At 35.2% G+C, this 16,303-nt stretch overlaps 1 protein-coding gene across 1 annotated transcript; it reads left to right on the forward strand.

Annotated features, from left to right (window-relative positions):
* The first annotated feature begins 4,836 nt into the window (after positions 1 to 4,836).
* On the forward strand, positions 4,837 to 15,750 carry LOC102692894 (protein mono-ADP-ribosyltransferase PARP11-like). Its single transcript, XM_006633749.3, has 8 exons — positions 4,837 to 5,049; positions 7,837 to 7,956; positions 8,043 to 8,163; positions 9,743 to 9,818; positions 10,411 to 10,483; positions 12,432 to 12,562; positions 13,706 to 13,857; positions 15,199 to 15,750. The coding sequence occupies exons 2-8, from the start codon at positions 7,840 to 7,842 to the stop codon at positions 15,519 to 15,521; spliced, it is 993 nt and encodes a 330-aa protein (XP_006633812.3). The 5' UTR covers positions 4,837 to 5,049; positions 7,837 to 7,839; the 3' UTR covers positions 15,522 to 15,750.
* The last annotated feature ends 553 nt before the right edge of the window (positions 15,751 to 16,303 follow it).

Genomic DNA, 16,303 nt, shown 5'->3' on the forward strand with positions numbered 1-16,303 from the left:
CTCTCCTGACATTAAAGAATAGGTGTACAGCGGAATCCAGGGAACCAAAAGGAGGTTATGGGCAGTTAGGATGGGAATGTACAAAGGTACAGTGAATAGGTTGCAGGTTATCATACTTTAAAGACATTTATATATAAATGTCCTACATGACACACACCCTTAATAGTTTTTCACTCTGAGCACTAAGTGAATTTTGCACACAGAAACATGATATCACAAGTTAAAGTTAACACACGTTCTGTTAGTTGCACAGCGAAATCTAGAAGGGAGTCCAAGGATCTTCAGTTCATGTACAGTATAAGGTACCAAATGGTCTGTCTCCTGATTATTATAATGATTTATTGCATTAGTAGAGTCCAGCACTTAATCATAAATTTGCTGTTTCAAGTATTTTTACTCTGCCAAAGACACAGGCTCTGCTAAATTCATGATAAAGTTTCATCTTGTGCAGGACCAAACCTATGGAACCTTTTTTAAAGATCTATCATTTCTCTAAGCCTTTTAAAGTGTAACCTCACAAACTCCACTGTGCTTTTTTCTACTGTTGTATGTTATGTGTGTGCTAATACTCTTTAAATTTGGTGAAAAAATGCTCATAAGTAATGCTGTATTTTGATTTTGAAATTGAGGTTGCATCTCTGGGCAGCACAGTGGTGCCATGGTTAGCATTGCTGCCCCGCAGTGCTGGGTCCCTGGGCTCAGTTCTGGTTCTGGGTTGCTCTCTGTGTGGATTTTGCACAGCATGTTCTCCCCATGTTTGTGAGGATTTCCTCCAGGAGCTCCTGTTTCCTCCCACAGTCCAATGGCATGCTGGTAGGTTAATTGGCTTCTGGGAAAATTGGCCCTGATGTGAGTCTGTGTGTCTGTATCTGTGTGTGTGTCTCAAGATGGACTGATGTCCCGTCCAGAGAGTATCCCTCTTGCACCCGTTGCTTGGCAGGATGTGCTCTGGCCCCCCTGCGACCCTGAAATGGATGAAGCAGTTAGAACATGCATAGTTAGCATAGATTACTGATACAAAGTCAATGGTAAAACATGATTATACTTAAAATATGTAGTGATTGTGATGCATTTATCAGGGTTCCAAACTAATTTGCAGTGTAATATAATATGTTGTATGTATACAAAGCAACTAACGTTTGTACCAATATATGTAGTTGGTACTGTTACATTTTACTGAAGCAATACTGTACAGTATGTGAAGTTCCTCTCTAAAATGCTTGGAATGTAGTCTATCAGCATTAAACTGTACTCCTGCTGCCTGATTGTTCTTGAAATTTGTTCTTGAAGTCTTTTTAAGAATTTAAAAGGAAAATGCGCTTTATAGTAATACAGTGCACAATTTTATGAAAAATAATTTGTAGTAATTCAAACATTGTGGTGGCATTTGTGAACATAAGAAAGACAACTTTTTTTTTTCATACTCCATTGGTGTAAAAATGCGTTTCCACTTGTATCCTGTAGTTTTTTTATTGTGAAGTCCACTGGGTTCAATGACTTTGAGGATTTTAATTACTTGAATCAGGCTCCTTATACTCCTCAATGTTCTGTTCAAGAATAAAAGATTCAGTCCTGTTATTCTGACAGTGCAGGACATTGCTTTAGACCTGGAATTGATCTGGTTGCTTGTCTGTGTAGAGCTCCCGGAGCAGCAATATCCTTTTGTAACTTGAAGTTAATTATGGGCAGCCTACAAATATTAAATGTGTGTATTTTTTATGAAAGCCAGTTTGCTTTACAAAATGTTTGCATTTATATAAAGAATTATATTGTGTTCAAATTTGCGGTTAATTAATGTTTGACATTTTTAAAATGTTCATTGCAAATACTAATGTTCCATATGGAGATATGCAATTTGGGTGTAATAATGTGGTTATTTTGTAGGGTATAGATTTGCAGGATAATAAGGGATTTTATTTGTTCTTTCAGCTGGAGAGAGGCACAGTTAAACTAAAAACATCTGATATAAGAAACTAGTACTGTATATACAGTATCTGTTATCTCAGTCAATCCTTCAGAACAGACACTTGCACCGGATGTGGTCTTTGTTTCATTTTGATATTGAAAGAATTTGACTTCCCAAATAAAGGTATACAAACAAATGAACACAAATTCTGAAATAATAAAGTGAGTCAACAGAAAAAATATCAAATGAGCAGTAACATTTCTAAAACATGGTTCAATACTATTACTTATCATAGCAGTAGACAGCTAGTACTTCTGACTCAGTATTGCAGATTGTAATGTAAAACTAAATTGATTATAGAACTTCACGGCTTCAAACTCAATTGAATCATCATTATTGTTAAATTTCAACCTATTCAATAGACAACCCTTATTAATTATGTTTAGTAAATTGGCCATCCATTTTATTGCCATGAGTAATTCAAAACTGGTAAATGACAAGGTGATTAATGTGTTCTTCATAAATTGAACTGACCTTCAAACTTTTTAGGAATTGTTAAAGAGGATGATGGCTATAATAACTAATTTTGGAATATCTAATAACTTTTGTGCTTTTACTGTATTTTGAAATTGCCCGAATGAATGGCTTTCAGTCTTAGACGCCCTAGCCTTTCCCTAAGATTTTTTCTTATTAGGGCTAAACCAACAGCTAATGTGATTTTAACCCTAAAACTCAATATGTTTTATAAAAAGTTGTTGACAATACTAGGAAAAAAATTATTTATAAAAAGATCCACACATTTTTAAATGTTGTGATAGGGAAAGTTTTTTTCTCCATTTAATAAAGCCAAATCAGGTACAAAGTTTATTGTATTGTTTAAAACATCTTACAGATAAAATCAGATGAGAAAGATTCTCCTTCATGCTCCTTCAAACACATGCTATAAAACAGTGATCACTGAAATCTTATCTTGGATTCCTATGACTTTTTTGTTTTAAGAATGACCCTTCTTTAAGTGACCTTATTAATAGCTTTCTGGATATAAATGTATCTCTAAATACATCATACTATATATTCTTTAGTATCATTAACTATCATGTTTTCCTTTCCCAAATATGCTCATATATACAGGGAGGTCAAACAAGACCTTTGCATTTCCATTTCCAAGTTTGCACTTATTTAGTAAGGGTTCCACTGTACTTGTTTAGCTCAAACTAATGTTTCCAAAATTTTACAGGTAACAGATTTTACTGTAACATAATCTTGCCGGTTCTGGTGGATCCACATGTTCTTCAGTGAGTTTCAATGTTTTAGGAAATATAGAAAGCTCTTCATTAAATGAAACAACAGGATCCAGTTAAAGAACGATGTGCAAGAAGAATTGCAATCAAAGATAAAAAAGGATATTGGAAACCCCAACAGAAATGGAAAGGAACATTGCAATGGAGGATACAATAAATCATTAACAAAAAGTTATTTTAGTACAACAACTGTAAACTAACAAGGATGAAGTAAAATATAACCTGAACAGAAATCAGAAACATCTATACAATTCCAAGACAATGGCTGATCTTTTAAAAGAGCATTTTACATGTGCAAGTAGAGTTAAAGGTTTATTTTCTGACACTCAATTTCACTCAGATGTTCACTAAGGAAAGTCAGTAGCATGCCTCAAGACAAAATTCTATATTCAACAGTATTAGCATAGAAGAAGTATAAGATAGAATTCAGGTAGTCATGGTCCTCAAGATTAATCCCTGGGGCCAGATGATCCCTTACCAGTTGTACTCAAGAAATCAAGATATTGTTCAGAAGCAATTAATGCAATCACTCACATTAGGGGTAGCATCTGGGCTGGAAAATTGCTAATATAGTGCCAACCCATAAGAAGGTTGAGGAACTTTAACCATGTAATTATAGACCAATAAGCCTGACTTGTATTACATGTAAAGCTATTGGAACAATTTTAGCTTAACGAGATATTCACCGACAAAACAGTATAAGAAAATAATGTATTGGGGGCAGTCAGTATGGATTGAGAAATTGTTCGTCTTGCCCAACTACAGCTTGTTTCTTTGAACAAGCAAAAATATGAATGAATATACTGGTAGGTAGGTCCTTTTCCAGGCCATTGTACTCTTTTGGAAAGCAGGCAGAGGGGACCTGGGAGCCATCTGGAAGGAATTAGAGCAAGCTACATCATTTGCCCCTAACTAGGATTAAACCCAGGTGCTAGATGCTATAATAAGTGTGAATATAATAATATGGTGAATTTAGTTTTTCCAAAGGTTTGTGATAAACTTCCTCATAAAAGATTAATTCTCAGGCAGTAGGCATTCAGGGAAACGAGATTAAACAATTAAACAGAGAACTGATGCAGCACCTTCTATATTATTACTTCATAGTACAGTATATAACATTATTCCTTAGGTGACCTGAAGAAGGCTCCACGGCCGAAACGTTGTGTTCTCTTTCTTCTTTTTTTCAGCATGGAATAAACCTATTACTTGTTCCTTTGCAGCCTACGCGTGCTGACGCAGCTACCCACCTTTTTCTTTAAGATTTTGTTTTTTATTTAAAAACCTAAATTGGAAAACGGTCACTTTGAAAGCGACGTGATAATTCAAGGAAAATCAATATAACCTCGAACGCATATAGAAAACGTGCAGTATTCGAGTAAAACTGTGGATTTTGGATTTTCACAAGAATCACAGACAAAAGCAAATTATCTAGACTGCCGAAAGCTAACTTTTATACCAGACCAAATGTTTCAAAGCAGATCATCGGCGCAGCTCTAGAGCTCTTCCGCTTGTTAAATTCATGTTGCCAATCACTTTCATTTCTTGGGAAATTGCAACATTAAATAATCAGGAAAACTTTGTTTTTCTAATATTGTATCGCTGAAGGTCAATTAAATTTAAATAATATTCTCTTCTTATGTTGTTGCTTTCAATTGATGATGTACTTTCTCCATAGATATTGTTAGAATTGTTTAACGTCATGTATGAAAAAGCAGCCAACAAGCGAGAAATAGAAACTGAAGATGGTACGGCTTTTTGGAATCGAGCAGGACGTGTAGTATTCTAGTCACAACAGAACTGCGGAACTGTTTCGGTGCGCAAATCATTGATTAAGAACAGAAGGTAAAGAAATATATAATTACTGTATGTTTGAAATAATGATTTAGTAATGACTCATACAAGGCAAAATAGAAAAGGGATATACAGTACAATGTCGTATTGTATTTGTATTTTGTATTTTTATTGTAGTTGTATTTCTTAGTTATACAGTACGTGTACAGTACTTTAATATGAGTACTTTCAGTATAAAAAAATAACCTACTGTATACAATAAGAACAGGTGTCACAGGTGTTATTGGGACTATTATCAATGACAGGTTTGGTTTGAGGAAATATTGTTTTGATTTAGGTCTTGAGAATTATCCTCCTTCGGAATACATAATTCCGTCTGGAGATGTCTATAGATGAGAAGGTTCTACAGGACATATTTCATTGAAGTAAACTAAGTAAAATACGGTAGATGAAAGACAATAAAAAGTTTGAAGAGTTGCTGTACTTAAAAACAGCCCTTAATGGGTAATTGCACTTTACATCCTGGTTAAGCAATCAGTTTGGAAATTACAGAAACACATGGAGAAGAGGTATGGTAATGCTATTTATTAATGTTATTTAAGCAGCTGTCATGTATAGAAAATCAATTCATGTCTGTTGCAAAACTTCAGTGTTTTCAGAAAGTACTCACCTGTCACGTATCGCTTGTTTATTTGCCATGATAGTCAGGAATCTGTGAATCACACTTGATCCCCTCCTGTCTTTTAAATCATGAGAAAACTCTGATTAAACCCTCTTTTCGTCAACTTAGAAATATTGACCACATTAGGCATTATCACATAGTGTACTATGTTGAATGCTTGATTTGTGCATTTATAACATCAATGTGCTTCATTTCTGCAACTCTTTGCTCTTTGTGGTCCCTAGCACTGTTCTCAGTAAGCTGCAACATTGGTTGCCTATAAAGTCAAATATTTTCTATTTTCTGACCTTTAAGGCTCTAAACAATCTGCCTCAAGTCATTTATCTCTGAATCCCTTCATGTTTACACTCTTTCCTATAGGATTGAGTTGAGGCTGGTCCTTTGCTCATTCCACCTAGGACTAAATCTTGGACTTTTGGTGACCATGCTTGTTTTGCCCCTGCTCTATTGTTATGGAATGCCCTTCTTACGACTCTTTGAGGAACAAATTCTTTGACTCTTTTCGAATCTAAACTTAAAACTCACCCATTTCTAGGGCCTATGTCTGATTGCCTTACAGTTTATTCCCTAGTCTGATTAAACAAATATTGAATTCTTTAGTCTGGGTGGAGAATGCAATGCCTAGCTTATATTGGACTATATACAGGAGTGCTATATAGCTTATATTATATTGGACATAACCTGTGTTACATCCAAACCAGGAAGCATTGTGGTGCCAATATTAACTTATGAGATGCTTTTCAGAGAGAGGCACTGGGGCCAAATGCAGCCAAGTCCTTGAGTAGGACCTGGTTTAGTTGTTAAAATACCCTAGACAGGGACAAATATTCCAAAAAGAGACCAACCTCAAGCATACAGCCAAAGCACAACCAGAGCAGCTTCAGAAAAAGAAGGTGAATGTCCTTGAGTGACCCTGCCAAAGCTTAGACTTGAATCCCCTTGAGAATCTGTGAAAGGATTTGAATAATTCTCCCAATCCAACTTGACACAGCTTGATCAAATCAGGAAGTAGAATGGACAAAAATCCTAAAAATCCAGATGTGCAAAGCTGATATAGAATTAACCAAAAATACTCAAAGTTGTTATTGCTGAAAAAGCCGCTTCATTGGATTGATACTCCAGTAAATAATGGTAATGGTAATTCTATTCTTCAACGTGTTTGTTAAACTATAAAAATGTATCCTTTTAAATTGTTATGTACTGTATGTTGTGTGAAGCATGGCAAAAAATAATTGCCTTAAAGCCTGTCTTCGTAGCACAACCATATTTGTAATTGTTCAGGGGGGAAGAATACTTTCTGAAGGCAGTGTAAATATACATTTAAATGTCAATATAAATTCCTATTTTACAGGGATTAGTCATGCATTGCCATCCAAAGTTGTGCCTCAAGTGTCCCATTAGAATGCATTAGCAATCCCCAGATAAAGAAATTATAGCAAACTGAATTCACTGACTGCATTTTGATACAGTCAACAGCTATTTTCTGTGTAACCCATGTTGACACTTAAAGGGAGATCTTTTCTTTATACAGGATTTTACCAGCTCTCCATAAAATAGTCATAATTTAGGAGAAATGTAATCTTTGGATATTGTATTTATTATCCAGATAAACAGCAAGCTTTGAGCAACAATGGCGGTACAATGGCGGTCCAGAACTCACACTGTATTATTTTCATCTGGTAGTGGGTCACTTTCAGGGTAATGAGCAAAATCATGCTAAATGTAATGATCTTTCAATAAACAAACAATCTTCAAATTAATAAAGTTTGAATTTATACCAGCAGAATTTTACTGGGTTAGTTTTCTTCTTGTTTTTTTTTTTCCATTTGCTTGATCTTTTGTCTTTCTAGCATTACAAACTGATATTGGAGTTGTAGGCAATAATGTGCGATTTTCTCCAAAGATTGTTCAAGTCAGATTTATCGTTCAGTTACTTGCCATTGGGTTAGAATATTGTACAGCAAAAAGGTGAAAAAACAATGAGACAATGGAGTATTTTCTGATATGGATAAACTAACCACTGGATTTCTAAAGACAAATATTTATTTTTCTTTGCATCCACACAGTATTAAAAATTAATCCCACTGCTGCTTGTTCGATCTGCTGATGTGACTGATGTCATGTATGTCCTTGATATCTTATGTTCTGATTTCCAGACCATGTTTGCCACAGGAAGAGGTCAAGATGACTTCGCAGAGGTTGAGGATATGGACACTTCAGATACTCAGTGGTGCTGGTTTTATCTGGCTGATTGTGGGGTTTGGCATATGTTTGAGGTATCTAGTATTGCATTGCAATATATTCTGTTAATTTTGAACATACAGTTCTACAATGTTCAGTTGCTGTTTTCGTTTTTTAATAGGTTGACTCAAGCTCAACATGCAACATGACAAGTGAGGTCATTGAGAAGCACTACAGAAGCAACCAGCAAGGTGTTGTCGAATTCTCTACAGCCAAATATACATATCTGTTGGATTTTTCAGGTATTTCATATTCATTACTATTTTATGTATTTCATAAATTAACTTATTGACAACAGATTTCAACTTAAATTTGTGTATTATTGTTGGTGTTCATTTGATAGCAAATTTCTTTCCATTGAATTCAGTACTACATGCATTTATATACCAAAGGAGATATTGTATTTCCCAGGCAAAAATGAACGTGGTGTGCATCTGAATGTAAGGAAATATCTTTGATTGAAGAAAAAAAGCATTTGCCTAATGCAGATGAAGAGCTTTGGTTAATAAATTATCCAGGTCAGTGCCCACATTAAGCGGTTGCCCACTCCAAACTTTGGGCTGAGATTAATTTTTTTTTCTTGTTACACTCAGGAAATTATGCTATTAGGAATAACTATGAAAATGTATTGTTGGGGTTTATAGTATTGTGTTGCTTATTTTTGTTTTTGTTTTTCATGCTGCATTACATTTGTTTTACTATTAGGAATGACATTATACACTACTGTACATGGTACGTACAGTACCCTAAAAGAAAGCATACAACTGAAAGAAGGCCAATTGGCACATCTATTGCAGCCTTTTACTAGTTACTAGTTTTTGAGCCAAGGATCTCATCTAGCCATTTCATGAAATAAGCCTGTTTTCAACATTATGCCTGGGTAAAATGCTTGTTTAATTTAATACTACATCCTTCTGGGTAAGAAAGTGTCTCTTGTTTTTGGTTTTAATTGCACTTCCAGGTGGTGTTCTCTTCTGTTCTTTAGTTTGTGTTGCACTGTTCATTCTGAAAAAATCCACTGTATGTGAGCGAGACAGCACCTTGTTATCTGATCTTGTCAGGTCATCCCTCTTCTTACCCTCTTCCCATTTCGAGGGAGAACCAAGTTGCTGCTGTAAATTGTGGTCGTGGTTCGTGGAAATGGGCAATTTTCCAATTATGGATCAGTATTTCCAAAGAAAATGTCATACCACCATATTGAAACCAGGAACATTGTGCTGTAGGAGTTGGCATCCTTTGAATGAGACATCCTGACTATTTGGCTTTTAAAGCTCCTGTTAGGAAGAGAAGGGGTGTTAATCGTGATGTAATGAATAAATGTCAGTACTGTAGGTGCTTGTTTAATCTGTCTACCTGAAGTTCAATTTACCCATTAATTTAGTTGAAGTAAATGCTCACTTCTCTGCCTGATCTTCTAATGTATGTAATGGGGTTGCTGGTGGTGCATGATGGCTGCTGCGTGTCACACAGGTACCTGTATGTGTTGGACTTCAGTGGTGGGTGAAGTCAGTCCCTTTCTATATTTAAAGCTCTTTGGGATTCTTTCAAATAAAAAGGACTACATACAGTAAATTCAATGAATTGATTTAATTATTCCATATGCATGATTGAGTAGAGGTTAAGAGATTAAAGTCTTTGCTTGGGTTATTACTGTTAAGTCAGAAAAGGAGGAAGATCAATGACACAATTGATAATACAATAGTTCACAAGGAAAACATATTTGTATATTCTGATTCATCTTTCCAAAGAAACTACTGGAATATTAGCTATTTGAGGTATTTAAGCATGTTTTTTGTTTGTGTGTTTTTTTGCCAACCTAAGTGATGAAACAGACAAACACAAAAACTGGAAAACAACAGCCGATCAAGCGTGCACTTTATTCTGTGACTGCTTTCAGGTATGGAACTAAATCTTGGTGGGGATTTGGCTTGGAGCACTCAAATATCATTATTGCCTTTACTAGCTTTACTATTTTACTAGAATTTAAACTCATTCTCTCTAAACCATGATCTATTTTCTTGTAATGGGCAAAAGTTGTGTTTTTTTCATCTATCCATTATCAGATTGCTGAACCAACTATTTCAGAATGTAAACAAAACGGTCCTAAGTAACTGTGTGAGCCTTATAAATGCTGTATACACATACAATAATGATAGGCTTCAGTCAGGTCTTTGTTTTTTGGTCATTTATTGATGATTCTGCACCTTCTTTTGACTTTTATGGGGTGTTTTACAAGTTCCCAAGTGAATTACTGCATTGGAAATGAGAGATGATCAGTGCAGATCTTTTGGCTAGATCATCAGTGCAGTTTTCATTTGTACTGTATACTGTGTGAATGTGTCTTAATAGAACCCGGTGGAGGGTTTTAGTCAGGTACAGAAAATATAAGATGATGACAGCTTGTCTCTTCTTATTCTTTTTGCTTTTATTTAATTTATCATCATTTGTAGAATCACAATTAATCATACATTTTTTTTCTTTAAACATAGGTTTATATGTGATAATCTTGCTTTGCCAGTTCCTTCTCATTGGGAATTTGTTGACACAGATCAACCCTACCAGGTAAGAAAACATGGCAATTTGAAAAAAAGGATATTTTGTGTTCAGATCTTATTTAACTTGCAAACCTATATTGCATTAAGATAGCATTAACCAGAACATTAATTAAACACAAAGACGTACTGTAAATGGATCTCTGGATGTTATTTTAGGATTACCTTTTACCTCTTTTATTATTCTCCTTGTGGCCCTGGGTGAAATTTTAGGAGGACGTCCACTTCTTGGCAGGGTTGCCATTGTTTTAAATGCCCTCCACTTGTATACTATGTGCCTAACAGTGGAAAGTTTAAAGAGTCTGAATTTTTTTGAAATGGCTTTATAACCTTCTCCAGATTGATGAGCATCTACTACAGTTCTGCTGATGTTTCCTTAGTTCGAGGCATGATGCTAGACTCGTAGGAAGAGTAACTCACCTGCTTTCTTGCAATTATTTATGTTTGCTCCTCCCTAACACATCATTTCAGATCTTTAATTTCATTGGTTACCTCAGTTAATTGGTTAAAACTGTCATTGACCCACCTGATCCTGCTTTACTTTGATGTAAGTCATATAACTATTTTTACACCTGCACAATTTCTGTTAACTGTGTGTATTACAGTATTTTGCTGCATGGACATTTGCTTTCAAAACACTCAAATTGGTGAATAATTATACTTTATTTTAATTAAGAAGTGACGACATCTGATTTTATATGCATTTTGTAATGCAAATCTCAAATTATGCAATGGGTTTTACAAACTTTCAAGCATGACTGTATATATTTGGATATTTTTAGTATAAAAAAGTATATTGTTTGGCAGTGGGTGGCTCTGTGGCTAAGGATCTGCACCTGTGCCTGGAATAGGTTTTTATCCCGAGGCCGGCAAAGGAATCCTACTCAATTGGGCCCCTAAGCAAGGCCCTTAACCCCAACTGCACCAGGGGTGCTGTATAAATGTCTGACCCTGCACTCTGACCCCAAGCTTCTCTCCCTGTCTGTGTGTCTCATGGAGAGCAAGCTGGGGTATGCGAAAAGACAAATTCCAAATACAAGAAATTGTATATGGCCAATAAAGTGATCTTAAATGTTTTTCAGTTCCATAAAGCAGAGTTAGTAGTTGAATAGATTTAATTCAAATACTGTAGGCAGCTGCGTCAGCATGCATAGGCTGCAAAGGAACAAGTAAAGGTTTATTTCATGCTGAAATATTCTTTGGGTGTGAAGAAGAAGGCTCCGCAGATTAAACGTTGTATTTCTTTTATTCTCTTTTCAGCATGGAATAAACCCCTTACTTGTTCTGCTGAATAGATTTGTCATGTACTTGTATGTTTTTTTGGTAATTAGAGCATCATAGTAGCAGTTAGTGTTGCTGCCTTACAGCTCTCGGGTCTGGATGTGTTTCTGTGTGGAGTTTGCCAAGTACTTTCTCCCACCTTCAAAAGACAATATACAGGTTAATGTGTTTGTTTTATGTGGCCCGCGGTTGGTTGGTGTTCCATCCAAGAAATAGTCCTGCTTTGCACCCCGTTTCAGAAACAGAGTCTGGTTTGCCATGAGCTTTATGAAGAACAAGTAGATTTCTGATGAAAGGATGGATATTTACTGTAAAAACACATAACTGAATGGTCTTTGATACACTTAAATTTTTCCTTAAATATTGTTTAGCTGTTTTTCCTATAAAGTGGAATGTACTGTAATTTAACATAAACAACACAATGTTGCTGAAGCCCTGTATTACCTTTAAGGCTACAGTGATTTGTATAGCAGCCAAAGATGTTAAATGTTAGGCCTTCTTAGAAAAAATGCAAAACTCATCACTTTGCATTGGGTCAGACATATTTTTTTCTTGTATTAAAAAAAAAGTTTGAACAATAAAAGAGTCATCCAAAGGATTAAGTCTTGTACCACAAACCTGTGCCCCGGAGAACAAATTTAATCAAAGATAATGCTTGTACTTCCTATCTCTTCCAGGTGGTCAGTTTGCGTAGAGACACCTATGAATACAAAGAGGTAGCCAGACTCTTTGAAAGGACAATGACTTCAGTGATGATTCAGGCAATTAAGAGAATTCAGAACTTAGACCTATGGGAGTTTTTTTGCAGGTAAGTATTATGAATAGTTATTCTGTGGTTATTGATACTGTTGTAACAGAAAGAATAAGGTTCTGGATCCCGAGATGAAGTTAAACAGATGAGTTTATTGCATGCAAGGAACAATACAGCCAAAGTCTTGTTTCCCGCAAGAAACAACAAAACCAAAATATTGTTCAAAGTGCCGGTACAAACTTTAGGTTTATATAGTCCTTCCTTGCTGCTCTGACGTCATTCGTTCTTATGGTAAAGAGGGGGGTCATGGTATTTGGCCAGTTAAGAGACCCTGGCCAAATGGTCAGTTTAAGATTACGTCCCCCAGGGGGTTCTTAGCTGGCATCTGGAATCCTTATCAGTTAACCCCCTTTCCTGCCATAAACTCCAGCTTGTTGTTTAGAAGTCTAAACCTCATACAGAAAAGGATTTAATTTAAACCCGTCTTCACATCTTTCTTCAATACTATGTCAACATGTACTATCAATATTAATAATACATCAGTGTGTTTATTTAGATATTATTGGATAAATTAGAATAACTCTGTGGTGAACCAGATCCTAACAGGAGTAGTAGACACCTTTAACAAGGTGGGGCCACACTGTGAATGGGACACCAGTGCATCGCACAGATAAATTGGAATTATAATAGTCTGTATTCTATAAAACACTGTACATTGAAATTCTTTGAAAGAAGGGGAGAGGATAATCATTTGAAAAAAAAACAACAATGTAGCAGAGAACAAGCCATTCGAGGCCATGAATGTCAGATGTTTTAGGATCAATTTGAAACTCAATTGTAACACAATGCACAGTAAGAAAAAGAGACGTATTGACATCAGACTGAGACATAACCCTGGCTACTCTGTTCTGAACATGTTGTACTAAGTTTAGACAACTCTTCAAACTCCTTTTAAGAGTGTGTTACAGTTATCTGTATTAGAAAATACATAAATGTTTCACTTTCACCACATAAGCCACAGGTAGAACATAATGCAGCAAGGAATTATCCCTAAATTGGAAAATCAATGTATTGGTCAATAGGGGCCTTGAATAGCCAATATGTTTTCATTTTAGAGTAAAACTTAAAGTGTTGCATCAAAAAAAATAACCTTAGTCATAATCTAAGAAACTTTCCTTACATTAAGTTCTTTTTCTAAAGGAAAAAGGCCCAACTGAGAAAGATAAAACATGCTGAAGACATCGAAGAAAGAATGCTGTTCCATGGCACCAGCCCTTATGTAACCCATGCGATATGCACACACAATTTTGACTGCAGGTTAAGTGGCAGCCATGGGCATGTTTTTGGAAAAGGTAGGCAGATGTTGAGGTTTTCCCAAAAGTGATTAGCGGAGAACACTTGTTCTGTTAGTTATTTTTATTTCTGAATTGACCATAAGAAGATGGACATTTGTGTCATCAAAAATCAAGATTACCCAGTGGGATTGTCCAGGCATATGGAATTTTAAAATCTGACTGCAGATTTGTGTTCAGAAGTCTTTTTTCTTCAAGTGTTTTTATCTCATTTAGAGAAGAATATTTTCTCTTTCTAAAAAAACACCTAACATGAATAGTTTCACAATATTTAAACTCCATCAAGATCCTATTACAAAATGAATTGTCTTTGATACCGTAGTGCTCTGTAAAGATATTTTCAGTTTAGCAGCATGTAAATGCATCTTGAGTCTTCTTGTTGCTCAGAATAAAGTTTATTATCCTGTAATGCCTGTGTTTGTGGTTTCATGACAAGACATTAAGCTCTCAGATATATCACATTCTAATCACTGTTTATCATACTAATGATTTTCTACTTTAAATTACAATGAGGTTTATAAGGACTGGAGGCAAGTTCCAATGAACTCACAAAAGACACTTCCAAGTAAAATACAGGGTATCAATGAAGAACACATTTTAATCTTAAAAGGTGTGACATGCGTACCTCAAAGATGATTGGAATCTTTGGCTTATGTCTTTATGATTTGAATATGCATATTTTAAAACTGCATATTTGTTCACATTTATCAAATTAAATAGCAATCATATTTTTAAAATTAAATAAAATACAAATTACATGTGTGGCTACATACTGGATAATTAATACTTACTGTGTTGTTACAAATGCAACCACTTAGCATTGCAGTGTACTGTATACAGTCAAACAAATTTGTGCATCTGCTATGTTTTCCTTTTCTCCCGTTTAGCATAGATAATGTTGACCAATCAGATACTGTACCTAGATTGAATGACTACATATTAAAGTTCTAAAACAGATAGAACAGGGGTCTTGAGGTTCTTGAGTAACTTAACCATAAGGCGTTTAAACAAAATACAGGTACTTTTGCCATAAAATTGAACAGTAACCATTTTTAAATTTAAACACAATGTAAAAAACATAAAATGCATCCATCATCACCCTTCCATACATATATTCAAATTTATTGAAAGGTTTGATTTATGAGCTGAAATATAATGTTTTTGGATTAATTATAAACACAAGAGCTGCTCCCGTGTATTTATCTGTACTTCATTTACAGTAGCTTCAATCAGGTCTTTTAATAAAATACTTTAGCACATCAAGTAATTATTATGTATGTATAGAAATATTGTACATGTTTTGTTTTTTTTAATTTGGATGTCTTTTTTTCCTTTTTTTAGGAGCATATTTTGCAAGACATGCATCCTACTCTAAGAAATACTGCTGTACTACTCAAAACCACATAAGAACTTTAGAAAACTACAGTGTGGCAAAGCCAGCACCTCTACCTGAGAACACACCTCCCTTTAAGGCAATGTTTCTCGCTCGAGTGCTTGTTGGCGATTACACCATGGGAAAGGAGACCTATTACCGACCGCCATCCAAAGACAAAAGCACTGTGAACCTCTACGACAGCTGTGTGGATGATATCACCCATCCAAATATTTTTGTGATCTTTGATAGCAATCAGATATATCCAGAATATTTAATAGAGTTTTATTGAATGAATGAGGTTTTTTTCCCCTAATGCTTTAATTTGTTATCAGATTATTATGTTTAAATAATCAAAAAAGACTGTACCTTAGATTGCAGTTTTGTCAGTTATTTTCTTCTTAATGATTTTTTTTATTTGTGGTAATATTAGGCATATACAATTGATTGACCTCTAAAGACTGTATTAGTTATTTTTATTTTTACAAAGATATTTACTCACAAATAAATTATTTAATTTAAACCCGTCAAAAATTATTTGTGTAATTATGTAAAAAAGAAAAGAGTCAAATGCATTGTATTACTGCAACAGAAATTTTAATACACAGAATGGCTTACATTAAAATACATGTAGCCTCTCTCAGTTCCATTTTTTTCCTGTGTTGGAATGTTTTTTTTAGTGTGCCTTAGTCATAGAAAAAGAAATGTATTGTTCTTTTTGTATCAGTAAAGCAGTTAGATTTAGTAGTTAGTAGTTGAACCAAGGATCTCATCCAGCTGTTTCATGAAAGAAACCTGGACATCAGCTTCCAGAACAATCCTGGGTAACTTGTTCCATGCTCCTACATCCCTTGGGTGAAAAAGTGCCTCATGTTCTCAGTTTTAAATGCACTTTCATGTAGTTTCCATTGTATCTTCTGGTTCGGATTTGCCTGTCCAAATTTCCTCCTGGCCTTTACCAGTCATGGCCTCCTAATAATCCCCATCTATGAATTGGCTTCATCACTCTGTCCTGATGTGTGGTGAGCGTTCTGTGGCTGCCGTGGCATCATCCAGATGGATGCTGCACATTGG

The sequence above is a fragment of the Lepisosteus oculatus genome, chromosome 7 (assembly GCF_040954835.1).
Source record: "Lepisosteus oculatus isolate fLepOcu1 chromosome 7, fLepOcu1.hap2, whole genome shotgun sequence".
Taxonomy (NCBI): Eukaryota; Metazoa; Chordata; class Actinopteri; order Semionotiformes; family Lepisosteidae; genus Lepisosteus; species Lepisosteus oculatus.